General features: G+C 39.6%; 1 protein-coding gene across 4 annotated transcripts; it reads right to left on the bottom strand.

Annotated features, from left to right (window-relative positions):
- Nucleotides 1-2,170: 2,170 nt before the first annotated feature.
- trim33 (tripartite motif containing 33) lies at nucleotides 2,171-27,683 on the bottom strand. Of its 4 annotated transcripts, XM_072366370.1 has the most exons (21): nucleotides 27,075-27,683; nucleotides 23,321-23,439; nucleotides 22,443-22,596; nucleotides 20,818-20,950; nucleotides 20,020-20,136; nucleotides 19,790-19,904; nucleotides 19,273-19,419; nucleotides 18,694-18,811; nucleotides 18,218-18,483; nucleotides 15,977-16,174; nucleotides 14,194-14,250; nucleotides 13,721-13,921; nucleotides 13,322-13,454; nucleotides 13,053-13,116; nucleotides 10,129-10,282; nucleotides 9,548-9,963; nucleotides 9,129-9,240; nucleotides 8,974-9,048; nucleotides 6,797-6,949; nucleotides 5,265-5,315; nucleotides 2,171-2,870 (listed from the first exon to the last, which is right to left on the bottom strand). In XM_072366370.1, exons 1-21 carry the CDS (start codon nucleotides 27,649-27,651, stop codon nucleotides 2,652-2,654), a joined length of 3,579 nt encoding a protein of 1,192 aa, XP_072222471.1. In that variant the 5' UTR covers nucleotides 27,652-27,683; the 3' UTR covers nucleotides 2,171-2,651. The 4 variants fall into 4 exon arrangements, with proteins under 4 accessions (XP_072222471.1, XP_072222472.1, XP_072222473.1 ...); XM_072366371.1 differs by lacking the exon at nucleotides 5,265-5,315; XM_072366372.1 differs by lacking the exon at nucleotides 14,194-14,250.

Below are 27,683 nucleotides of genomic sequence, written 5' to 3'. Positions count from 1 at the left end.
CCCTCATCACATATCAGCAAGTCTTGTTAAACTGTATTATTCGTCCCCGCATGGTAATTCAGCAATTAGCCTTGAGCCGTCATGAGTCCTGTGGCCTCCTACATACTTTAAACTTTGCATTTTAGTACGCAGCCGTGAAAAATAATGTGCGTCCATTATCAGGTTCATAAAATCTAATCCCTCAACGTGATCTTCCCTCATCATTCACCAACAGCTCTTTTCTTTTGTTATTAAAGATGAGAAGATGGCGCATGTCATCAGTAAGACAAAGGTGTGACAAGAAATGCCAGGAAGTTGATATAAACTTTATTTTTTTTATGTCTTTGTCTATAAATATATGTGCTGTGTGTGTGAGAGAGAGAGAGAGAAAGAAATTAAACAATTTACCGAAGAAAGACGCTTATATCCGACGACAGACGCTGTGTCAGTAGGAAAGTTTCCACTTGCCATTTTCTAAATTTCTAAGGAGATGCAAAAAGAAGTGTCAGCTGACACGCTTTCAGTTTGAAGACTCAGCACCTAACTTCACTGACTTTGTGTTCTGGTCTGCTGTATGTTTCCTCAAACATCACGTGCCTTTCGTGGATAAGCTCCTTTGTCAAATGTAAACGCAAAAGCTGAGCTGGACATTTCTTGTTTTTTTAGAACAGCTTGTGCTCACGGAACTTGTAACCGCTAAAGTTCCCCTTAAAGTAGAAACAACATCTGCGATTTTGATCAATAGGTTTAATCTGTGACGTTGTTGTTGAAAATGTAGATGAGACTGATTCACTAATTTGTGTTTTATTAAGCTTTTTTTTTTTTAATTCTTTAACACAACCCCTGGCAAAATGATGGGAGCATCAGTCTTAGAAAGTGTCAATGGACCTATTTAATTGATTTTAATAAAAAAAAAAAAATAGGCATATGAATCACAGCTATGACATAAAACTATCTCATCTAAATTTAGGGATCTGAGTTTGTAAAAGATTTCTTTAAAAATAGAATAAAATAGCTACACTTTTTTAAAGTTTTCAGTTCAAGCGAGGGGAGAGGGGGGGGGGGGTTAAAATAAATGATAGACTCCCCTTATTTGCATTTCTCAAACAAATGTCTGCACAACATTTGATAAGCAAATTAGTCCACAGTTCAAGGAGAGAATTTGCAGACCTTAACAAGCTGTTGCACGTAGAAAAACGGAAAACGGCCCCCAATAAGAGTCAGAGGAAACAAAGGAGAGGACTGTTCGTGATCAAAGTGTCAGAAACCAGCTGAAGGACACATAAACCATCTCCAACGCTTAAACAGAAGAAAACAAGGTCACAGTGGGCTAAAGAGAAGCAGTCATGGATGAAAGTGATGTTCAGAAATGAATCACAGATCGGTATTAAACAAAGAGATTATGCTGGAACCTTAGTGTGGTTCAGGTCCATTGAAACATAAAGAAAACTTAAAGAAGAAAACAAACAGATTTCCACAATCACTGGCAACTATTTTTTTTTTGGTCTCATTCCATGACTAAAAACCAGGTTTGGTGACGCTGAGCTCATTTTTCAGGACGATTCATTCACCACAAAGCAAACCTTTTGGCAGAAAATACATATCAACTCAATGACTTGACCAGGAAACAGTCCAGAAGATCTCAATCCAAGTTCAGGACGGAGAGGCTCCATCCTGCAAAGCCGATCCATCAACTGCTTCACAAGAAAGTTGGAGCCTCATTGATGAAGAATAACATTGGGTCAGTGAAGTCCTCTGAGAATGCAAACCATCATTTTTGCTTGGTTCAAGATTCCATAATATTTTCATCATGATAAGAGTATTTCCATTTTTCCCCTCTACTTGATCTGGGAAAAGAAAAGCAAACCTTTGTAGCAATATAATCTTTTTTTTTTTTTGGTACACTTTACAGAGCTGTTAAATGCAACGACTTTGGTTCATATCTGTGATTCGTTTTACTAAATAAAACAGATGCACAAACATCCTCCCGGAACGGCGATTCCATTATTTTTGGAGTGTCGTAGCATACGTCAGCCAGAGTACCTCTTTACATGTTAAAGTATGAAACAACAGCTGTGGAACGGTAGCAGAGTCCCGTGTTACAGCGAAGCACATCTTCGCTGCATTCTTGAGCTTTGGGTGAACTCAGTTAAACTCAAACTGACTCCACGTACACATTTACTTTGAGAGATTTCAAGTACAGCTTTTTATTTACGACGCACCAAAACATCTATACTGTAGGAATACCTTCAGAGGGTTAGACTCTTATTTATATATCATTTCCACAAAGTCATACAAATACTTGGTAGGCTCAAAGTATAGATATAAGGGTAATGGGGTTTAAATGTTTTATAAAGCAATTGTCACAACAAATCTACAAATGTAAATGGATGATAGAAAACAAAGAATCAGTTGCTAACTACAGCAAATCAAGTTCTACTTCAAAATCTGTACAAGCAAGTTGAATGTCCATGAAATACAGAGGGAATGCAGCTCTTCCTTCAGTCCTCAAGAGTCCTTCAGAGAAGCAGTATTGTTGACCATAATTCTTCCAAAGGCAACAACGCGCTTCACCGGCTTGTATAGAAAACCTTGTCCTTTTCGTTTGTTGCTTCCAAAAGAAACGAGACGTGTGGGACAAGAGGAAGACAGTTTCTCACTTCTCTTGTTTCTTACTTGATGTGCAGGATTTTCTCATCCGTTTTCAACCGTTTGCGCCGGGGCTGTACGAAGTCATCCTCAGAGTCGTCTGTGTCATTCTCCTTTTCCTGGTCGTCCGGAGACTCGGACTCCGGCGTTTCGGGGAAGCTTTGGCCTGGGAACATCCCCTCCAACTTCTCCTCAAAGTAAAGGCTCACTGCTTTGCCGGAAATCGCCATCTCTGATCCCACCTGCCAGGGGAGGAAGAGGAGGAAGAGGTCGAAGAAGAAGGTGAGGAAGAAGGTGTGAGTGTACCATTGAGTGGGAAGAATGAATGGGTTGAGGCAGGGAAGAGGAAGAGGAGAATGAGGAGACAAATTAGATTTGGTTAAGACTCCTGGTGGCAGGGCGGCCCCAGCTCAACTTTGCTGTACAGAGCAGGGATATCCTGCCTTCCTGTCCCACTGTGGCTCCATGAAGCATTTCCATAATTCACTAAAGTGTCAATGAGACTGTCTTCAAATACTTCCCAAATTTCAGCAGCTGATGACTCAAAGAGTAGAGTGACAAAAATATATCTGAATTTCTAAAGGTCGATGAATAACTTTAATGTCAACTTGAACATCAGGCCATTTTAAATACCGCTGACACATAAAAGGCTGTCTGTTAAGGAGAGTCAAATCTAAACGCCAAACCAGAATTAATCAAACCACCTGGCTTCTTAAGGATTTGGGATTGGCACCCCTGATTCACTTTGCTTCTTTTACCACCACTTAAAACAAAAAAACATCAGCCCACATCTTGAAAAATTTAAAAAAATAAATAAATAAATAAAAATCTTAAAGCATCACAATGACATCTAAAATAAAGCCTATTTGCTTCTTAAATTCTGGTCTTTAAAATGCTTTGGCTTTGCTGCTAAACTAAACCATACAGCCAAGACATCGAAATGTTGTTGCTCAAATCAAATGAAAGAAGTGAAACACCCTGAGATAAGACAGTTGGCGGTGCTACCTCTCCCCCCCCCCCCATTCAGGTGCCATTAAAACACAGTGAAAGAAAGGGGCACGACAAGATGAAAATGCTCCATTCTGACCTCAAACTGTGGAAAACAACGTGGAGACAGTGAGAAGTGCGCTTGTTAGTTTAATCCAGTGGTTTAATATCAATTTGAAAAGAAATGAGGTGACTGTAATCAGACGGTAAATAGTATGCACATCCTTCTTTGACAGATGAACATTATTTATGCGTTTGATATTTCACCTACTCGTAATATCACATTTGACCCATTTGTAAATACAGAACATGATCTCAAAAACTCTTCTTCTCAGTCCTGATGAACGTCTACGTTCGCTAAGAATGCACATTATAAAAGGAAAATAATTCCCTCGTAACTTTAAAAGGCCTCAGAGCAACTGCATCTGGGAGCGTTCATCTTGCTTCACGTATGAAACAGAGAATATGCCAATCAGCCCGTCCTGCATGTCCACCGCTAGCCCGGCCGCAGCTGCTCGCCCTCGACTGCTAAAAACTCTTCATTCTCTTGAGTGTTGCTACTGTTAAAAAAAAACTTTGTTTCACTCTTTAAGTTGGTTAGTTCCTTAGGTTTGTTATGTTATGATATGGAAGTTTTTATTTTTGAGATGTTGGTACATTTCCAAGATGAATAAGTCACACACTCGCATATTAAATATGTGGATGGATGTAGACGTAACGACTAGATCAAATCAAAAGGATTTAAATTGAGGTAGTCTTTATCACAGCAATATACAAAGCAAGGCCAAAAAAAAAGTAGACAGAACTCACATAGATGTAACTAAACAAAAACAGTTGGTCAAGTTTAGGTTCAGCAACATCGTGTGCCCAAAAAATGAGGTCAGCCGACTGCCTGAATGACCAGGTTTTTTCATCAAACGTTTCTTTTCCTCACTGAAGCCACGGAAATATTCTAAGATGACAATTCTGGGATTCATCGGGCTCAAACTGCAAGGCTGGCTCAGGGAACATGAGACTCATGTTCATACGTGGATTGGCGAGCTCAGAGTGCACACCTGAGAGCTGAATCTTTACGCAGCAGTTTGACTCAATACATTTGGTCATTTTAGAAAAATGACACAGTTCAACTCTGGGTGGAGCTGATGTTGCAGCACTGCACAAGCTTACAGAAACAGTGCCCTGGATACTGTGCCACAATTGAAGCTAAAAATTCAAGAGTGTGACTTTCTTTTTGGCCAGGCAGTGTATTTTCAGTCTGCTGTGGGATAGCATACCATGACAGAGTCATACAGCCTCAGATTACACTCATATTCCATAAAAAATAAAAAATAAAATGTAGGCGAAACAGAAAATCTAGATATTTCTAGGTAAAAAAAATAAAAATAAATCACAAGTAAGAGCAAAACACTTCAGAGGACCAGAATTAATGGTTCTCACAGCCTCTCAGACACCTTATTATCTGCCTAACTTAAATCCCAGGTGGCATGAACCACAATCCATTTCCACCGTTTTAAAACAGTATAAATCATGGAAAACTGTTTTGCTGCCAATGTTTGCTACTCATGCTCTGTCTTAAGAAGTGTAAAAACATTTCTTGGAGCCTCAGTGGGATGGGACAAGACACCTATGCTCTTTTTGAAACTGCTTACCTGCGTATTAATCTCTTTCTCCTCATCATAAACCTGGATTATTCGAGACATCTAAAAAGGGGCAATAACATTATAACAAAGACAGTGAAGCAGAAGGGGGGAGAGAAGAGTTCACAGCACAGGCAGGTTAGATAATAACAGATAAGAAATCTGTTTTTTTTTTGTTTTTTTACCGTGCTAAAATATGAGGTGTGAATCACCAAGTCAGTAATGCAGAAATTAACAGCAAGTAAAGGTCACAGAGGCTACATTTGATGAAATTTACCATACAAAACACACAGAGACAGGTTTTAAAGCAACATTTCCTTTCTGTTTTACATGATGCCACCTCCTATAATGCTGCTTTGAACTTTTCAGCAGCCCGTTTGTAAAAATAATAGATCATTGCATGTGTTGTCTGTAGGTTTAACACCATTGTAGGACTTACTCAATCATATATTAAGCTGCTGCAGCTAATAGTATTTTATTTCAGAAGGAAATGTTCTCAGGAAACGTGAACATTCTTTAAGGGGTTAAAAGAAGACTGTATTGCTGTATTTTGTAGGCGTTATTTGACCAAAATTTTGTGAAGCTGAATCTGGAAACTGGAATACTTTGTGTTGGGTACACGGATTATATTACATGTATAAGTACTTTATTCAAAATGTAAGTTTCCCTAAGAAAAGTTGACGTTTTCTTACATCAGATTAAATTTACCTTTACAAATGTAACTGACACTTTTATCCACAGCAAAACAAAAACGGAAAAAAAAGGAATGAATGACCACCAAACCAAACAAATGACCAATATCAGTTACATTCCTGCTGAAATGTCCATTACTATATTTTAGTAAATGATTTTAACAAAATTCTCAAACGTTTTATCAATCATTACAATATTGTTTACATATAAGAAATTTACTTGCTGTTAATTTAGGCTATATTAAAATATAGGTATAGTTTAGGTTCAGATCCCTCAAAATTGCTGTTAGACAAAGAAATTTGTTCCAGGCAGTTTGAGCTTCTTCTTAAAAAAAAAAGGGTTGTCCTTAATGATGTTGGAAGGAATAATACATGATCACACAGTGTACTTTGTGGATCTATGTATGCAACTGTGTTCCAGTCCAGACAGACATGATATCACGAGCAATTTAATCCACAGTAGCACCTCAAAGTCAGGAGACAGCAAAACAAAATGCATCCATCATAATTAGAAATACATTTTTCTCCCCCAAAGAAGAATATGCATAAATATACGTTACTGAGAAAGTATAAAGTGTTCACGGATTAAAACACAAATGTGTGGTGTTGAGATGCAGACGGTGTTAATGGGGTGCAGACAGTGTTCCTGCAGCCAGTGTGAAGTGAACACAGTGATACCTAAACACTCCCTCCTCCAACCATGTTAGTCGCTGTACAAAACTGCAAGCACGGGGTCTTCATTTAGCTTGTGGCACTTAAAACTTCTAAATATGTCGGTGTAATCCGTGTTTGCATGCACACTCACAAGCCAGATGCCATTCCCCAAAGCAGGCTGAAACTCATGCTGCTCACCTCATTGTACTTTGCACAGTTTTTGAAGATAAGGCGCATATCGGACACAAACTCTTGGATGGACTTGTAGTACTGAGAGCTTCGTAACTGCAGCTTCTTCTTCACCCTCTTCAAGTCCATGGGCTGTTTAATGATCTTGTAGTAGTTGGGTACCTGAGTTAAACGAAAGTGGGTCAGATGACATCTTTAATTATTTCAGATGAAAGTGTTTGTATTTGCCTTAAAAGCTACTGGCAGAGAATTGTGTGCACAAAGTGAAGAACCGATGTTTAGGTTTTGGAAGCTTGTGAAATAGTACAATGACTCCGTACAAATTGTGGCATAAATTACTTATACACCATTAACAGTTGCCTTTATTTCAGCCCTTTTAAATGGAGACTAGATTCAAACTAGATACATATCATCAGGAAAATAATCCATACTGTTTTCGATGCTCTTGAAAAATGTCAAATTAAGTGGAAAATTTGTTTAAAATCAATAAGCAAACTTAATGAGAAACGATTTCGCCACAAACACAAACAATTTACTTAAAGATTTTTAAATTTTCCCTAAAGATGAATCCCTTTCTTTAATATAAAAACAGTAGTTTGGTATTTCCGCAGGTTAAACTGTTCATAACAAAAAAAAGTTACCAGTGATGATGTTAATATGGAATAAATAAATAAATCTCAATGTGCCGAGTTATGTTGACTTTGTTGTCACAGAGCTTCACACACACTTATCAGTCAGATATTTGTTTAAGTTCAGTTGTTTTTTTTCCTTCTCTCAGGCAGTCAGTGATCCTGTTTCAAAAAGGGCTAAAACTAAAAATTCAATTCAACCTGAAAACCTGGCCTTGATTAAACCAATAAGCCTAAATTCTAAAAGGCACATGAAAACTGGAACAGACTGGCTTAAACCATGTTTTATTCATTAATTTTTTTATTGATATTGACATTATAAATCTACACTACTGACTGAATAAAAGCCCATGAAACATTCTAAGTCCTTGTGTAATTAGTTTTTTTCCTAGGTGAGAGTTTAGAGTATCTGGGCAGACAGCACAGCCACACTGCAGCAACACCACTGAGAGGTTTAGGCACACACACACACACACACACACACACACACACACACACACACACACACACTTCATACATGGTGTCCACTGTGTGGTGGTGCCTGGTGAGGCCTCAGTGATAGGAGTCAGATGGTTAGGTGTTTAAATCATGTGACAGGTGGAGCTTTACAGGCTCACTGGAGCACTAACCTATTGATTTAGGTCCATAACTGGCGAGTAAATGAATTGTCAATGGCTCACCGATTGGAGCCTTATCTCAGCATTGCCTGTATCAGGTCAGCGAGTATGAAATAAAAGTGCCCTCGTCCTTTCCTTTCTTCTACTGCGTCTGCAAGCCTGAGAGCTCATAAAAATGCTCCTAGACCGAGAGAACTACCAACTAGCTATTAATCAGAACAAGGCTGTATGACAGCCGTGTATATGGCTGGGCTGTGGATGGTCACTGTGTGATAGTACAGGGAATTTATTGTAGAAAGAGACAGCTGGGGAAACTAACTGGAAATCCTGGAAATGCATAGCCTGGTTGTCTGCATACAGGTTGGAATGCAATTTAAAAATCACACATAGGCAGGGCACTAAATCCATGTGGCACCACCCCGCAAGGTTATGATTAGGTTTAGAAGCTTTAGTTTTTTCCCTTGGAATATAACCACTGTGAAACAGTAAGAAAATAGCATTTATTCTATCGGATTCAGTGCTATGATATGAGGGTCGCTCCCCCTCTTCGTTCTCTCCAGAGGTCTGAAGCATTGAAATAAATTAAAATAAACAGATATTCCTTGCATCCCCTGATTGGCCAAAATGTTTCTGCTGTGATGTGCTGTTCAGTCTTTCCTCCTCTCTTTGTGCCACCATATTATCCCAAAAAATTTGATTTTCACCACAAGCAGGGGAGGAAAAAAGTAAAAGCAAGCTGCAAGCTGAAATCAATGGCCCGATCAATTGTGTTTGGAGCCATCTGTGGCGTGCTGCTTCAAAGCTAATAGGCACCACCTGCTCAGCTTAGCTGTGGACATGAATGTGGTGAATGACAAGCGAGGAAAAATGTTTCACAACCTTTGAGCCATCGCATAGAATAAAAGGACAGATGCTGTGTGTGTCAGGTGGAAACACTTACAGAGCTGGGAACAGGTTCCCTAAAGCCCATGCTGAGTTCATGACAGAAAATGTACAACAGGAGGCGTTCACATCGCTGCAGAAAGAGGAAGAGAGAATTAGATTACTCAAACTAATCATGACGGCGCTTTCTGAGGATGTGGTGACTGGACTGACCCTTTGGTCTTCAGGACTTAGACTCTCCTCTCCTTTGAGTTTCCTGTTGTCGTCACAGTACTCGATTTCAGGGCTGCTTAGATTCCGGCAAAACGTGCAGAGAAAGTCACCCCTGGGACACAAAAATCACACCGACCAGAACATTAAGAATAACCAAGAGTGGGGTATTGCAAGATGTTCATGCTGATATATTCATCTTCACCGCTGGGGGTCTCACTAAAAATCAGGGATTAAATTAGTCAGTGTCTAAAGTGTGGCAACTGTGACATAGTAAAATTTAAACATCTTTTTTTTTTTTTTTTATCTAGATGATCCCAAATAATGGCTCCCTCAGTTTAAACAAAAAAAAAAAAAAAGTAATACTTGTTATATTCTTAAATAACTTTATATGATCAGATTAAGCTCCACTGATCACTTACCTTGGGAAGATTTTTATAGTGGGTACGTGGCATTTCATGTGAAACACTTTAGGACAGTGGTCACAACATAGAAGGTCACCACCATTGATACAAACAGCACACCAGTCTTCATTGGGATCATCCTCTTTCCCTTCAGGACCCCCTGTAGCTTCAGATCCTGCGTTATCTGTGGTCTTAGTCCCCTTGTTGAAGTTTCCATTGGTGAGTGGAGGGTTTGCTTTACTGCTGGTGTTCTCAGTAGACGAGGAGGTAGTGGAGCTCATTATGGAAGAAGATGATGTGGTGGCACCGTCGCCATTTAGTCCAGAACAAGGCGTTTCTGACTCGGGTTCTGTTTTGATGATCTCACCAAGAACCTTGTGGGGATCTTGGCTTGCTGCTACTGTTCCCAGGGGGCTGTTCTCTGGACTGCTCATCTGCGTACGACCAAATAAACATGGAAGTAAAAGTCAAATGGACAAGGCTCACTATATCAAAAGCAAAGATTTGAGATTCTGAACATGGAGTTTTGTCTCATTTATTATCACATTTCCATACTGTATGGTTTATTTTAAAAGTAGGGTGAAAGACGGTGATCATACCATGCAGGCACTCCTCCCAGCATCTTGGCCCCGCTCTGTCTTCATAGAAGAAGCTGTACAGGTGTAGCTGTCCTCTGTACCAGGCTCCTTTTTCACCTTAACCTGCTCTGAAGTGGCTCCACCTCCAGGCCCCGCCCTCCCTGCAGAACTACAGCTGAAACACACACAACAGCAAACCATGAGGAAATTGTCAACCACTTAAACTCATTTATGACATCAAAATGATCAATTACTTGTTGTAACTAGAATGTCCTAATAAACCGAGACAGCAAAAGGATTCAATTGTTTTAACTCAGTTTCTGCAGACAGGACAGTAAATCAATTACTAGTTGAGTGACTAGTTAAGGTTAAAAATAAAATGGTTATTGTAAAATAAAGGGCACGACTGCAGTTGAGAACACTTAACTTTTCATACTATAAATGCTCTTTCATATCCCGTCATCACACTAACAACCTGGTTCATGTTGCAGCACAGAAGAGGTCAAAGCAAACAGCGAAAATATAAATTTAATGAGGCCCCGTCTGCATCCTGCCGCTTGAATGTTTTCTCCTGCAGTTTCTTATCATCTGAAATTTCAGAATGTCCCGTTTGCATCGATATTTATTAAGTTCTAAGTGACTATAATGTTGGCATGGATAGATTTTTTAATATCATAACTTAAAGAGGAACAAAGGAAACTGTAGATATTTGGAAAGCATTTTTGTTCCTTAGGCTCTCTGCTTGGGACATTTCATTTGAAAATAAAATCATAAATAAAATAATCGATACAACTATCGAAGGGAAAACGACTCATCTTAATTTATGTGGCTTTGCATAAATAATGGAGGAACTGCGCTGGATATTGAGAGCACAATCATACGTAAAGTCAAACAAAATGATGACATTTAATACAGCAAAAAAAAAAATCGTCTCCACTGAAGCAACAAGAACATGTGATGCATCCTCCCCTTCAAAGATATTCATCTGGTCCATGGCAGTTTTGGACATAGGATGTGTTTAGGTCCGCTGTCATAGATGATGAAATGTTTCGGAAATATTTTCAATTATCTAGTGGTGAAATCATCAATAAATGGCTGTGTGTCAGTTCTACAGGCAGCCAAAGCACAAGCCTGGCCTACAGCACAAGCCTGGCCCACAGCACAAGCCTGGTCCACAGCACAAGCCTGGTCCACAGCACAAGCCTGGTCCACAGCACAAGCCTGGTCCACAGCACAAGCCTGGCCCACAGCATATAATGGTCCACAGCACAAGCCTGGTCCACAGCACAAGCCTGGCCCACAGCACAAGCCTGGTCCACAGCATATAATGGTCCACAGCACAAGCCTGGCCCACAGCACAAGCCTGGCCCACAGCACAAGCCTGGCCCACAGCACAAGCCTGGTCCACAGCACAAGCCTGGCCCACAGCACATAATGGTCCACAGCACAAGCCTGGTCCACAGCACAAGCCTGGCCCACAGCACAAGCCTGGCCCACAGCACATAATGGTCCACAGCACAAGCCTGGTCCACAGCACAAGCCTGGCCCACAGCACAAGCCTGGCCCACAGCACAAGCCTGGTCCACAGCACAAGCCTGGCCCACAGCACAAGCCTGGCCCACAGCACAAGCCTGGCCCACAGCACAAGCCTGGCCCACAGCACATAATGGTCCACAGCACAAGCCTGGTCCACAGCACAAGCCTGGCCCACAGCACAAGCCTGGCCCACAGCACATAATGGTCCACAGCACAAGCCTGGTCCACAGCACAAGCCTGGCCCACAGCACAAGCCTGGCCCACAGCACAAGCCTGGCCCACAGCACAAGCCTGGTCCACAGCACAAGCCTGGTCCACAGCACAAGCCTGGTCCACAGCACAAGCCTGGTCCACAGCACAAGCCTGGCCCACAGCACAAGCCTGGTCCACAGCACAAGCCTGGTCCACAGCACAAGCCTGGCCCACAGCACAAGCCTGGCCCACAGCACATAATGGTCCACAGCACAAGCCTGGTCCACAGCACAAGCCTGGCCCACAGCACAAGCCTGGCCCACAGCACAAGCCTGGCCCACAGCACAAGCCTGGTCCACAGCACAAGCCTGGTCCACAGCACAAGCCTGGCCCACAGCACAAGCCTGGTCCACAGCACAAGCCTGGCCCACAGCACAAGCCTGGTCCACAGCACAAGCACTGCCAGCTTTGGCAGCTGAGGTTGTTATCTTATGAGCTGTTCCTTTTTCACTACACGTTCCTTTTGCCAGCTTTGTTTGATTCAACAGTCCGTAGAACGCTGTTCCTCATGTGCAAACTGCAGTCTTGCATTGAGTCATTAAGGCATTTCTAACCTATGCACACCTGCTTTTTAACTACAGTTCACTCCTCATATTGACACTTATCAAAGTGGTATTTGTGAACTCTTCCGTTTCTGAATTGGTGTTTAACAGACACACAGCAGGCCAGGAACTGTTTAACGAAGGAGGATCCAATTGTTTTTAATCTTTGAACACTATGCGTTTACTGCACTGAAGTAGTTGAAGTGGTTATACGGTGAGTAAGAGGACTGTCTATGGGAGCATTTATTCATTAATATCTAAAAATCTAGCATCATGAAGCACAATGTCTAAACAAAAAATGTAGCTATCCAAATACATATGGGGATGGATATGATATTACATCCCATATTATTATGGTGAGCTTCTGGAAGACAGTCCAGCGCCTAGTGCCAGATCAAACCTATACACATCTTATTTATGGGCAAATTTGAATACATGGTTAATAATTATTTGACTAAAGGAAAAAAAAAACAAATGATCAAAAGCATTTATGCTACACATAACTCATAAAGAGGACATTTGCTCATCTTAGTCAAATTAAGATCTCGTCTGTGTGAAAGTTTTCATGAAATTCTATGAATGTTTTGCTGTTCAAGACGTTTCAAAGTATCCTACCTGCCTCTGCTGCCTGTGCTGGATGCACTGGAGGGCCGTGCTGGTGTGTGGGCATTGGAAAGACCTGCAGACAAAAAAAAGGTAGGAATTGATGAGGTCAAACTTTACAATTAATATGACACAGTTTATCATAACATGGTAATCTTTTCATTAAGTCAGGAATGTATTGTATATCCGATAATGTTCTTTTAAATTTCAGCCTTAGAATACAGAAAAAAACAGAAGCTCTGTTGGATGTGATGAGCGCTTCTTTCTGAGCTTGTAGGTACCTGACGATCCAGGAGAGAGTGTGGACGGTCCAGGTGAGGGGTTCATGTCCACTGAGCCAAGCTGATGCTGCGTGCTGGCTGTGATGTAACGAGAAAGAAGGTGTCCAAGGTTGCTGGAACCTGCATCTTCCAACTGGCAATTTAAGAGAGCATACTGGTGAGTACCGATTACTCCACAGGTCAACAGATTTTTGGAAAAGACTAATATTATCGAACACCATCTAACAAATTGTAATATTTTTTGTTTATTTTAAGCATTTTACTTCTTTTTTTTTTTTTTTTTTTTACTTTTCCTCTCAAACAAGATAACTCAGATTTGAAATATTAGGTGAATCATTTATGATTTTACAATTCTATCAATTTGAAAAGAAAACTGAGGCAAGATTGAAATGTGCTCACTTGAATTGGCGGGATCTCAGGTAGGCAGGGCAGATTCTCAGGATTGGTGACAGAGGGGATGAGCTCAATGGGACCAATAATGGGGCTGGCAGGGCCACGGTGAGCATGAGCACCAGCCATACTGGCACTTGTAGGACTTGTGGGATTGGCATTGTGCAGCGATGCCACTGGGAAAGGCCCCGCGTGTCCTGGGTTGGAATGCTACACGGGGAAAGACAGAGAAGGATGGAGGAAAAGGAATTCATACAAAAAGTAAAAAAGAAGGTTAATGACCAGAAAAGAGGGAAGGAAAATGGGAGAAAGGAGGGAGGACAAAAACAATAAGGGAGGTCACTCTGAGGTTTAAAAAAAAAAAAAAAAAGGAACTAAATATCTGTTTCACAGAAACATCATGGTGTCATTATCATGCAGTTGAGTGAGCACACATGCTGCACAAGACATGTAAATGACAAAGAAGGAAAAAGGTGCCAAACCCCTGATTGCAGTAAGAAACGAAACCTTTGGTGGCTCATCTCAGATTCTATAGACATCTGGACACAAAGAAAAAGGGGCTATATAGTGGATGTTTCTCTTACCTCGTCTCACATGCAGAAAATTAAATGAACATTTTCATTCTGCACTGCATACGTCACTAGACAAACAGTATAGATACACTGGTGAGGCAGTGCTTTGCAGACCTGAATTAACAATTATCTGTTTCAGCTGTCTCAACTGTTTCTTTGTAAAATAAGGTACGTATGTATCAATCCAAATAGAGTCCTTTCACTGAATTTAAATTTCTTCTTACCATTCGTTTGCACTTAAAACTTAACTGAGACAGTTTTGTGTTCTTTAAAAAGTGTTTTCCATAGAACAAATAATTGTACTGAGACTAAATGTAACACGAGTTGGGAATGTTTGATGGCTAAATTTGCACAGAACATTCTCCCCAAGCAGGATTTTGCATGTCATTTTGAATTCCTACACTTTAATTCTAACATAGCCTTTTGTATTTTTATAAGAATAACGGCAGCCTTGATCCAGGGTTGGTTTTAAGAAACCATCAAAACTTCTGGGCAGATAAGACATTTAATGGGACTGTTTCCACAGCATGAACTTAAGAAAATACAATTTACTTGTAGGCACCTGTGAAGTTAAGTTCCAAACACTTTTAGTGATTACAACTGGTGCATGTTAGGAGAGATCAAGTGGAAACAATTATAGCAACTACAACAAATATCCTTTCTGACATCTGGCATAAACAAAGATAACACTTGAAGCATTTCTGGGAAAGGGTTAAAGAAACTTAGAGGAAAAAGTAATCTGGTTACAGGCTGGGTTTGCTTTTAGCCCGTCAGCTCTCTTTGAGCTCTCTGGTGTGTGTGAATCTAAATGTTAAGGAAATGTCCATTTCACTCTGAATTTCATTTTAATTATCAAAGTGACCAGACATGATTGTAGAAAATAGAGTAACCCGTATTTAATAATAATAATAATAATAATGCATATTCAATACCAAAAAGTAAATCCTATTTTCCCTTTTTCCCTATCCTTTTCCTATTAATTACACCAGGCACACAGCTAATGAAATTTGACTTTAAATAAATGACTTTATCTGAAATGTGGCAACTCAGAAAACAACATTTGGGAAAGTTAAAGATAGTGTTCAGCCTTTTCTAGCATATAAAGATTTCATACGGGGACAGTAATGAAAAATCAGCCAAACTTTAACTGTCAGGTATTGTATCAAGCAAATACTTCAACAAATAAAGTTAACAATTGCACTCGGTTGCAGTTCTTCAGTAGAAAAACTATTTAATAATAAATCACATTTCTAGTTCTTACTTGTTGACTGACAAACACATTTATCTTGGATGCATAATAACATTTAATTCGATCGGCACCTGAAATTATCTACTACTTTTTAGCCAAACAAACAAAGTTCTAGCCAAAATGTGCTGAACAATTTAAACCAAAAGGAGCCCAGGCATTAATTATGCAGATTAGTAAAAACATACTTGCAAAACTTTGCCTTAATGTCAGTTAGTTGTCTCAAATCATTATATGTATTAGGCAGAAAAAGGCTGCGTTAACAGGATTCTGTTAATACAGGAAACTGCTTATTTAAGTAGGCTGTTTGGCTGCATCAGACCAGCCTCCCAGTTGTATCTATACAGTACCTGCTATTATATCAAAACTGACATTTTTGGATAAATAATTGATTTAATAGTGAGATCTGGGATGTTCCATTTCCACAGAAGTGCATCTGGTACTGACCTGTCTCTGTAACTGAGGCTGCATCATGGGGGAATACTGCTGTCCATTGTGTCTTGGCTGAGCGGTCGGCATTCGACTTTGTGGTTGTGGACCAGGTAGACGCATGTGATGGGAAGAAGGGTACATTGAGGGACCGGGTCCACCATTCATACCCCCAGGCCCTCTTTGTAGTTGCTGCATACTGATGAGTCTTGGGGGCTATTAAAAAAAAAAAGAGAGAGAGAGAGAAATGGTGCATGAAAAACATACCACAACCAAAGCAAATTATCATACAGCAGCCAAGCTACAGATTAATTTATTTGTGAGCAGAAAATAATCAATATGTAATAGTTGGAGGTCTGTTGAAAATTCAATCATCAATCAGCCAAAAGTGAACTGAACATCTGAAATATCAATTCATCATTTCAGTCATCGATTTCACAGAAAAACCTTGATTACAGCTTCTCAAGCCTCCAAGAATCTGAAATGTGTGCGAGTTAGATAATCCTTTCCTGAGTCTAGACTTTTTAAATCCACTTAATCATCGCCCCCGAGTTAATAAATTCCTGTGGTGCCATGACACAAAAAAATGTTTCTTAATTGAAATGGGAATCAGTTCAGTGAGGGCCAGAGAGGAACTAGTGATTGTCCAAGCAGTGCAATGTGCACTGAATGAGAGTTACAGAGATCCCTTTGACACACAAGCTTCCCAACAGATATCAGTGTAGTGAAGGCAACATCAGGCTGAACATGTAAAGAGAGAGCAACGCCTGGCTAAATTCTGTCTGATATCCACTTATCCAGCACAGGAATGATGTCGCTACATGTTTTTTTTTCATAGCCGTTTGTTTGTATTCGGCTACTGTCAAGTGGTGATGTTGTGGCAGGAAAAATAACCTGTTCTTAAACAAAACCCCCAAAAATAATGTCCTGCTTCTGCTCAGTAAAACTTACTGCACGGTGCATAACAACTGAAAACGAAAACAAAAGTAACTACTGACTGGAACTCAGTAGTGATGTGTCGTTCTACTGTGGACTGAGAAACGAAGGAGGAAATGAATGAGGTCCGATTTGTGATGTTCATTCATTTGTCATGAAATCATAATTAATTAGTGGTCTTTGGTTCTTGTAGATATGTATAGTGTTGTTGTGTATATAATGCGTGAAGTGTGTAAATAGATAAATGATAATGTTATAATGTGAATAGATACTTTTGAAAATTATATCAACATATTGATTTTGTGTTATACTCTACCATAAAATTATATAAAATAATAATAATAATAATAATAATAATAATAATAATAATAATAATAATAATAATAATAATAATAAATGCACTATGTAACATTTTAGGGAACTTATTGTTACTTTTTTTCTCACTTAATTGTGTTACTAATTGTCAAAATCAATGTGAGTTTTACATTCACTTGTCCTCTACCAGCTGTCACGTGACAGGGCTGAACGGATCGCTCTCGTTCGTTAATTTGTCACGTGACAGCTACTGAGTCAGTGTCGGGCTTTAAACAGCAATGGCAGGGAGGATACAGACACAAGTCACCTTATTGTTTATTTGCTTTCCCAGGTTTTCACATGGTTTGAATTGTTTGTGGCATTTTGTGTATTGTATTTTGTTAGCTCAGCTGAAGCAAACTATGTTGCCTTCAGTGTTAAGTGTTTAGAACCGTGGCCATTTTGTGAAACGCCCACAGCAGGGGAAAAATGAACGAAATGACTCGTTCAAAGATTCGTTCAATTTACTGTTCGAGAGTAAAAGAGCCGATTCAGTCAAAAGAGTCGAACTTCCCAACACTAGAACTCAGCTTCCCAGTGAACTGAAAGCATTTTTACAAGGTATGAAGTCCATCTAAAAACAAATGTTTCTCTGAAATGTAATTGAGAGTAATGTTCATCAAAATTATAATTTATTGTAACGGACATTGAAAATTTAAAACGACTTGTGTCTACAAAACGTCTACAAATTAGAAAACTTAGAAGGTTCTCCTTGAAGCCCTGCATTCGGAGCCAAATGTGTTCAAATCTGATAAAATCTCAAGGAGTCCTTGATTGTGAAATAATTCAAATCTTCTATAGACAACTTCCCACCACTGACAAACTGTTCAGAGATCAGGCTCCTCTGAAGTCTAAAGAGAAACTGAAAATGCATTCAATAAAATACCAATGACAGAAAGACTCCCTAATATTTTGTCTCGCCACAGTAAATGTACCAAGTGGAGCACAAAATTTACAAAATGTCCATACCTGTTGCTGAACCATGGGGGGACCTGCTTGTCTGGCATGCTGCTGGGACATTTGGGAGGCAATGCGCATCTGTTGCTGCTGCTGCTGCTGTTGCTGCTGTTTCTGCTGTGCGTAAGCATGCTGCATGTGTTGCAGCCGGAGCTGAGCCAGATTGATCTGTCCTTGGTGTTTGCCTGGATGACCTTGGCCTGGTGAAATAGCTGGTCCTCCCAAAATCACACCGGGAGGTTGTGCAGACTGTGGGGGTTTCTCAATTACCAAATTACCTAAAAACATGAGATGGATGTCAATGAGCTACAGACAGCCCTGAAACATTCTTTTTTTTTTCCTTTTTCATCCGATCACACGCTAAGGACAGTTTAATGTAGAAATATATAAAACCTTCTTTTAACCAGAACAAAGTAAACCTAAAGACCACATCTAAAATTAAAATTCATAGACTTTTGATGGATACTGAGAAAATAAGTTTCTCTCACCAAGATTTACCACATTTTTGGCCCAGAAGGTGGGGTCACAGAAAAATCGCACAACTCCATTGGACTGTGGTGCTGGCTCCAGTCTCGCCTTGAAGACCTGACGAAGCTGGTACATGATCTATATGCACATGCAGAGAGAATAATGTTTGTCAGTAACTCAACTTGGCCACATCAGAGTGAATGAGTTTATCCATCTAAAAGTATTGAAGAAGCAATACTATACAATCCCAAAATGAAATCAGCATCATCATTTACTTACTGCGCTGTGTTAAGAGATCAATTCACATAGTAAAAATAAAAACATTCAAAAAGGCAACTTGTAATGTATATGAATGTATATAGAATTATCCTGGCCAGAAACATACCCCAAACAAAGTGCTGTGGTCCTGGATTATGCCTTAATAGAGACTTTCAGGACACAATCACTACCGATACATTCCCTACCGATTCAAATGTTCCTCTCAAAGCAAAGCTCAGCGTATCTTTCCGTGCTTACAAAGCAGTCACACATTGGCTGATGTTTTTATCACGTTTTAGTGTCTTTAACTGTTAATCACGAGGGGGCCGTGAGAAACATACCGGTCTCTTGCTGTAGAGCAGTGCTGTGCTGCTGCCGGATGTGATGGCCCAGTGGCAGAAGTTTAGCACATGGTGGATCTGCTGGGCCAGTTGGGTGGTATCCTTATGCTGAGCTACAAGCCTCATGCTGCGCTCTTTGGTCACACTCTGAATAGAGAGAGAGGGAGATTGTCCAAAAATAAATAAATAAATAAATCATACTGTTAAAGTTTAAACTTAGTAAACTATGAAAATAGTAAGTATAGGTTCTTTTAATAAAAAACAAATGATGTCGGATGTCTCGTCATATCTGTATGTATGGATGTAGTCCAGACACACAACACAAAAACACTGTGCCAAGCACATCATTTCAGTGACGTCAACACTGACTGCACAGATAAAATGACTGTATCAGTGAGGTTATAGTTCATAAACAGGCACAGGTGGAGCTCTCATAAATAGACGCTACTACGGCTTTAAATCCACTCCAACAAAGCAGTCAGCTTTCTGAGTCATTTTGCAGCACATATGCTCTTACCTCCAACTGCTGCAGCAAAGACTTGCCCTTTTTGTTGATTTCATTTATAAGAGTAAACACTGCAATTTTGATTTCATGCTCCACCTTCTTATGGGTCTCATTCAGCTCCTTTAACCTGGATTTAAAGAAACATAGTCAATGTTTTGCTTAGAAATAACAGCCATCAGTAAAGACATTCAGAAACTGGCTGTTGTGTGTGCCGAAGAGGAATCTGGTCATGCAAAACTCACCTGCTTTGCACGTGAGTGAGAGAGAAATGGACATAGTTCTTTTTTTCCTGTAGCTTAGCCATGTTGGTCTCAATGAATCCTTTATGGTTCTGGAAGGCTTCTTCCAGAAACTGATACCTGGGAGAAGGAGGATAACAACTCACCATTATGTTCAAGGAACAGTTTAGCTTTGGTTTGAATATAACAGGAAAGCACAAATTATCAGGAGGGGTAATAAAAAAGTAATAAATCAGGCTTTTGGATAATAAACTTAAAATTGGGAATGCTCAAAATGTCTTATTTCTCCAGCATGTTGCATGAGTACAACGATATTTATGTAGTTGAAAATATATCATCTGTGCCACAGAGATAGCAGCTATTACCATTTTGTCTGTTTGTAAAGCACACATCTTAAAACCTGACCAGATTACTGTGCACATTCGCAACTTGTGACTGCCTTGTATTTATCTATGGCATCTTTCATATTTCTGCAACTGATTTTATAATGATTATAATAATGATCTGAAACCAGTAGCTGGCTGCTGGGTTGGCATCCCATCAAAGACTTATTTTTTTGCTGTGGGGAAAAATTTTTTTTTTTTTGAATCTGCTCAGTTTTAAATCATATCTAAAACTCTAAACCGTGGCCTGCAACATGTCAATTTTATAAACAACTAATGATTCTTTAATCTGATTAATTATGAGTATATGGACAAATACCTTTGCTGGCAAGATTTTTTATAAGTACTGGTACATTACCTGATAAGGAAGCTGAAAAAACAGAACTGACAGTAAGTTGGTGAGTCCACACTGATCTACCTGTGCTCCTTGTGTTCCAGAAGCTGACAGTCCCTACAGGTCAATGTGTCACACGTCTCACAGAAAAGTTTCAGAGGCTCCTGCTTGTGAATAGGACAGAAAACAGGCCTCTGTCCCGATGTAGTGACGGACTCTGTCGAAACACAGATGAAAAGTCATAATTAACGCCCAAGGAAAAAAAAATAAGTAACAAGAAGAAACTGGAGTGTGAGAAACAGAAGTGGTGAAATCACATGAATAAGTTATGTCATAACAATTACTACATAATCATCTGATAACATTTTTGTACAATCGTTTCTGTCCACCTGCATGAAACTAAAGTGCTTTCACACATGAACACTGAAGAATTTGTATAGAATTAGGTCCAGACTTTCCCTATAGTTGCTGTTCACACATGCACTTCACAGCAGAAGATTCTCTGTAGGAGAAGAGTTCTCACAGCTGTAAATACTTCAGTGTCGCCTGAGTAAAGCACACAAGATGCAGGACAAGATGAAAGGTAAGCTTTGATCATGACACTGCCGCCTACACAAAATTATAATATAGAGTACAATATTTAATTGGTGAAAAACAAGAAACCTGCAGTTACATTGTTACCTGATATTAAACTCCTGTAAAACAATGAAGTAACAGCAGAGGAAGCAGCAGAAGCTAATATGAGGAACCTCAATAGCTGTTCTCATCCTGACCTAACACATACACCATAGAGGGACAAAACCAACCAGACTAAGCTGCCAAAAATTGATGAGTTGCCGTCAGATTTCTAATTCCAACTGTGTGAAAGGGAGGAGAGTAACAAAACCATTGGATACTCTCGTACCTAAGTATTTACGGTCTTATTCAGTTGCAGAGAACCTAGAGTTTCACAAGATACGAAAATATAACCTCCCATCACAAACTCTTATATATAAATTTAATGATGCACTAGTCAGGTTTCTATCCATTCCTCAAGCAAATCTGAAGCCATCCTGAGCAAAAGCATAAAAAAAAAATGTGGAGAGACAATTTTTCAGGAATTGGTTTGAACACAATAAACAAGGAGATTAAAGAAAGGGTGGTGCTATAGGCTATGCTGCTAGTGGTGGTAATTCAGCAGAGGAAGTAACTGCCTTAACCAGAAACAAACCTTGAGGTTTCATTAAAAGAATGAATCCCCAATCTCAATCTCTTTCTTTCAAATAAAACAGCAGTTTGGCATTTCTGTAAACTTTTATGCATTTCATAGGAATGCAGTAAAAGACAAACGCATTGTCGTGCAATTTGATTTAAGTATCTCGACCTGCATGACATGCACATGTGCTGCATCTTCTCTGCAAGTCAAATTCACTTGAATACTGTTTTTTCCTCCCACCATTAAACATGACTCATCCATTTAGTGATTGGCAGCTCTTCTTTTATTATGTGGATACACTGAATTTTAATTTAAGCTAATTTCAGTCTTTACTGCGGGCTGCCTATCAAATCACTGACTTAAAAATGCTGCTGGCAAGTTCCACCAGTGCATCTGTCCCTGCATATGTATTGAGTTCCAGCTACAATAACAACGAGCAATACAAAGGTAAGCAGGAATGAGCACGAGTGCCGCGCTCACAGCTCTACAAGATTGTGAGAAAGGGTGATCTTACCAGAGGACGCGTCAGTGTCTTCCTTTGTGCGAATTTTGTGGTCCTTGGTTATTTTGACTCTCTGGTGGGCCTCCACACAGGTCTTACACAGCCATTCTCCACACTCCACACAAAATCCTATGGTCCCTGCATTATCTTCACAACTGGTGCAAACCTTGGAAAGATAACAACAATAAGCAGCTAAAATAACTTACCACAGAATCGGATTGGGATGCAGTTTCTCTAGAAACAACGCGGATGTTGATATGGCTCCCGTGTCCGTCGTATTCTCAGAAATCGCGAATGGTACCGTTAAATAAGCGGTCATGGACTGTCTAAAATTAGTTAGTTGTCTGAGTAACGCTTCAGGCGACGCACAGCGTGGTTTTGTTGGTGCCACAAGAACAGATGGTCCAACAAAATGTTAGTGTGTGCTTTTCTTTGGAGTGTGTATACTGAACAGACTCTTTGTGACTTCAACAGCTGAAAGTAACAGTCTTGTTCTCTAGCTCTTTTTTGTTGAACAATGACAGTAGTTTGAATTGTACATAAAACTGTTCCATACAAAAGAAACATCCACAACTATTCTTATAACAAGAATAAAGCCTTGTAGAGGACTTTTTTCCCCCCCAACAGTGTCACATTCGTACCAGCCTTTTCAATAATGCATTATCAGTTCATTAGTCATATCTATCCACCCTCTTGGCTTACATAGTTGAAGTTAATAGAATGTATGATCTTATTTTTGCAACAAACTGGAAGTCATGCACTTCTGTTCTGGCAAACACATTAAGAGAAGACTTAAACTTGTTTTCACGTCATTAGAAGTTGAATCTCAGAAACCTGGAAGCTCACCAACCAGCAAAGATTTAATTAGAAGCATTTCCATTCTCACATACCTGTGCAGCTTTTTCATCAGACGTGCTGGTGTTCTCAGTGGTATCTTTGACAAAGTAGTTGTCAATAATGTCACTCTGTTTGTAGTCCTGGTGGCAAACCGCACACCGCATAACATTTACTGGAGATGGAAAAGGAAAGATAAGGGAGACACGGGTCAAAAGTCTGGTCGTTGAATTCAGCCTTCAGTGATATTTGATTAATGAATGATTAAAGAAACAAAGTCTATGGCAGCAGTCAATCCCCATCATTGACAACATCATACGCAAGTCATTACCTGACTTATAAACCCCCCTTCAGTCTCATAGAATGGTCCAGCTCAAAACAAAACAGGCCTTTAGCTAACTACTTCTAATTTCCTTTCAGCAAATTCCCGTTATCAAAAATTCTTGGCACAGAGGAAAATCTGTGCCTATTCATTGGGGCTAATCGATTTAGTGCTCGTCTCCTGAAGATTCAATCTCATCATCCTTGGCATTTTTTTTTTTTTTTTTTTTTTTTAAAATCAGAATTTTAAAAAAAATCACATGACCCAATAACAACGGCTGCTCTACGTAATCATTTTATTTGGCTTTCGTAATAGATTTAGATGAATTAGTGTTAAAACCATACGCGCCAACAAATAATTAGTTTAGTGCATTAACTGTGCCGCTTAATTTCTGAAGTCTAAAATCAGTCGCGATATCAAACCTCATATCAACGTTTTAAATGAAGTCAGCTTTATATGTTGCCTCTCTTCTACCTCATGAACCCATAAATTCCCCCTAAAGTCAGCCAGCTGAGGTAAAAAAAAAAAACCAGTATAAGCCGGTTTCAGCCAGCCTACACTGGCGTGAGCAGCACACAGCCGGTTTGTGTAGGCTCCATCTGCACAGGTCCCTGTGGGATTGGTTGTGGAAGCAGCTGGACTGGAACTGTGTTGAAGAACCACAAAACCCAAAAGAGCACACGTACACGCATGTATGTACAAACACAAATGCACCACGCTGTGACAGCTGTGTGGTACAGCTGGAGTACTCTGTGCTCTGCTCCATGGCTGTATGTATGATACAGACACAATCAAAGCCCAGGGTTTTGTTTCCTTAAATTAATCAAAAGCACACCGCTCCGCTAATGAAAATATTATGTAGAAGCAAAAAAAAAAAAAAAAAGGAGGGAAAGGATAAGAAGAAGAAATCTAATTTAAAGAAAGAGGAGAATAAGGAAAAAGAGAAAGACATGGAGAAGAAATTACATCTCAACTCTGCAAAAAGAAAATACAATGGTCACAAAGCAGATTTAGCTTTGATGCACCATTCTTGAGCTAAATTAATTTCATGACAGCAGCAAATTATTTGTGTTTTAATCACATCAGTGTTTTCCACAAGAAATGAGTAAGTCTATGAGGAAAACAGGTTTCCTTATCAATCAGTATTGTACTAGTCAGAGCATCCAACTCTGCATATCATTCATCATTGTTCAGATACATATGTCAGGTACCTCGAAATACTCAGACTTATAAGTAAGAAGATAAAGGATAACCTCCACATCACAAGTGTCTACTATCGTCTGCCAATTTGACCAGACGATCATGGTGTCTGGTGGCACAATTCATTTCTAAATCAATTCTCGAGTAAATAACTCAGAAGAAAGGCACCATATTTTGTTTCTAACCGCAACTCCATAAGAGCCAAACCATTTACTCATGTCTTTTGCACACTCTGCGTCATATAAACCAAACCTGAAAATTAATTGGATTCTGTCAACTGTAACAAATTCATTTGTTAAATTCAATTAACAAATTCAGAAGACCTATAAAAGTCAAATGGATAAAATTAAATGTAACAAGGAAGAAGCTTACTGCTCTTACATTTTTTGTGTGTGTGACTAGACAACAGACTCTACTCAAACATGATAATTAATCTTGTACTAAATTTGGCAACATCCTGTTAACTTGTCATCAGTAAGCCACTTTAACCATTAAAGCACAAGGTTTAATATCATTAATAAGTAGCCTAGCTAAATGCTCTGACCCTCCCCAGTATGGCCTAACTTCTAATAATTTGTGTGAAGTCCTGTTAATAAATACTTCATCTTGGTTACTTAAAACCTTTCAAATGATTTAACTGTTCAAGTGGAGGTGGCCAATTAATTCTATTCTGATAGCGTGATCACAGAGGACAGTACTGTGGAAAGTTACAGTGCAGTTCATCATCATATAAATGAAATGCCATCAGACCCCAACTTCCAACTATTGATTTAAGATATGTCTGGCAGCTACTGTGGCCAAACGAATATTTCAAGTGAAGACAGATGCCAATATAATCCAAAAACCAGAATTTAGATCACTTCAATTTATCACTTTCCATTTAGATAAAAATCTTTATGGAACATAAAGTGATTCTACAAAGCTTGGTGGTGGGCACTGTAAGCATGTAAAACAACAAGCTTAATCTAAAAATCTGAATTTGAAGATGTGACATAATGAAACACATGGAAGTGCCTTTATCAAACCTGAAATACAACACTTACTAGGTGTAGCCTGCCGCTGTACAGATAAGTTTCATATAAACGTTTGCCAAGCTTAGTATTATAATGACTGAAGATACTACTAAATATCTTGTCAGTTATGCTACATGACATGATGTCAACTGCTGGCAGACAATTATGGCTGATGTTTAATTTATTGGATTGGCCTTTAGGAGATTGATTAGGTCAGGATAGTTTTTGATTCGACAGTAAAAAATCAAAAATAAATTTTAAAAAAAGAGAGAACACATAAATTTACTCTTGAGCAGAGATAATACTTTTTCATCTCCTGCCATCATTAGCAGACCTGATAAACACATGGAGACTACAGTTTATCTTTAGTGTGCACTCCTGTAGTCTCTAGTACAAAAGCTCATCTCTTGTTTACTGAGTCTTGCGGTTTCTGCCAAGTAACTGACCATTAAGCTTTCCAAAAATGGACTGAGCAGACCAAGTGATTTATGAATCTTTAAAAAGCTGTGAAGTAATAAGACACATTTGTTCATATTTAACTGAGCAGCAAAAATTATTCTGCACTCCATTAATAAAAGAAAATACTGCTTTAAGTACACAACATGGATGCCACGTCAGACATATGGCATACACATTGAGAATAAAGCCCAATAATTAGAAAAGACAAGGAAATGCCTCATAATTTCAAGGTAAGGGTATTGCAGGTAAATCCACAACATTCTGTTTACACTGTAACATAACATCTGGACTTCTATCAATCCCCTGTGAACACATTTGTTTAGAATATTAATGCAAGTAAGTAGCATAAAAACCGATGCAGGAGACTATGCAGTGCTGCATTATCAGAACTCGATCGGCATCCACTGATGCCCTTGTGATCACGCTGCTACATACTCTACTCAAATCTGCAGCAATGACTACATTTCGGCAGGAAAAAGCCTCGTCGTTGACCAATTATGACAGAGCCTTGGAACTATTACACTGCTGTCAATTTAATAGCTGAATAATTTTCCAATAAATCTGATTTATAACCATATGTTTGCCCGAATATTTCAGATATGAGAGGAGATTAACCGTAGTTTTCACCAGCGATAGCTACCTTCCGAGAAATGTAATAGTCAGTATCAGATGTTAGAAGTTATACTCAAGCATCATACACAAACCTGTTGAAATTTACACTACCAACAACTGAAACCAAAAATCCCAACATACAGGAACTCGTCTTTCCCTTTGACAGATTACTCAAACGTAAATCCTTACTCAAGAAACACTCACCTATGTGTGTGTCAGTTTGTCCGTGTGGCCCTGGCACCTGAACGCTTATCTGTCTGTCAGGCTGTGGGATACATTTTAGGCAAAAGGAGTGCAGACAAGGCAAAAGTTTTGGTTCACAGTCTCGGTTCTGAAGACTTTGTTTACACACTGCGCAGGTATCCAGTAAATTAATGGTCGCGGGTACCGGTGTGGCTGCTGGGGCAGTGGGAGGGGGAGACATTTCGGTGGCGGGTCCGCTACCCGGAGCATCAGCGGCTGGGAGAGTCTCTGTCGCCGTTGACTCTGCATTGGTGCTACTAGTATCAGCTGGACTAACTGCGTTGCTAACGCTACCATTGGTTTCCCCTGCCGCAACAACAGTCCCACCGCAGCTAGCGTCCCCTCCTTCGCTGGTGGGTGTAGGTGCCTCGTTAGCATTCTGGAGGGACTCTGTTTCATCGTCTTCTTTTGTATTTGCCTCTATTACTATTACAGAATTATCGGGTTTTGTATCCGACTGCTCGTTTTCTTGTGCTGAAGGTACTGAGTCCGAATTAGCAGACGGTTCCATATCCTCCTCGCCTTTGTTATCCGCCATCTTCCTTCCTCTTACAACCACTTCACGTCCTG

The sequence above is a fragment of the Leuresthes tenuis genome, unplaced genomic scaffold (genome assembly GCF_036924035.1).
Source record: "Leuresthes tenuis unplaced genomic scaffold, fLeuTen1.0.hap1 SCAF_16, whole genome shotgun sequence".
NCBI classification, from domain to species: Eukaryota; Metazoa; Chordata; class Actinopteri; order Atheriniformes; family Atherinopsidae; genus Leuresthes; species Leuresthes tenuis.
The sequence above is the reverse complement of the archived record's forward strand: the minus strand, read 5'-3'. Positions and strand labels throughout refer to the sequence as shown.

What these genes read in the sequence shown, in the direction of transcription:
- trim33 (XM_072366370.1), bottom strand. Translation starts at nt 27,651, where the DNA reads ATGGCGGATAACAAAGGCGAGGAGGATATGGAACCGTCTGCTAATTCG. An exon ending in CTGAGATCCCGCCAATTCAA is followed by an intron (nt 13,455 to 13,720) that starts GTGAGCACATTT and finishes TTAAATTGCCAG; the next exon opens with TTGGAAGATGCAGGTTCCAG. An exon ending in AGCACAGGCAGCAGAGGCAG is followed by an intron (nt 10,283 to 13,052) that starts GTAGGATACTTT and finishes TGTGTGTTTCAG; the next exon opens with CTGTAGTTCTGCAGGGAGGG.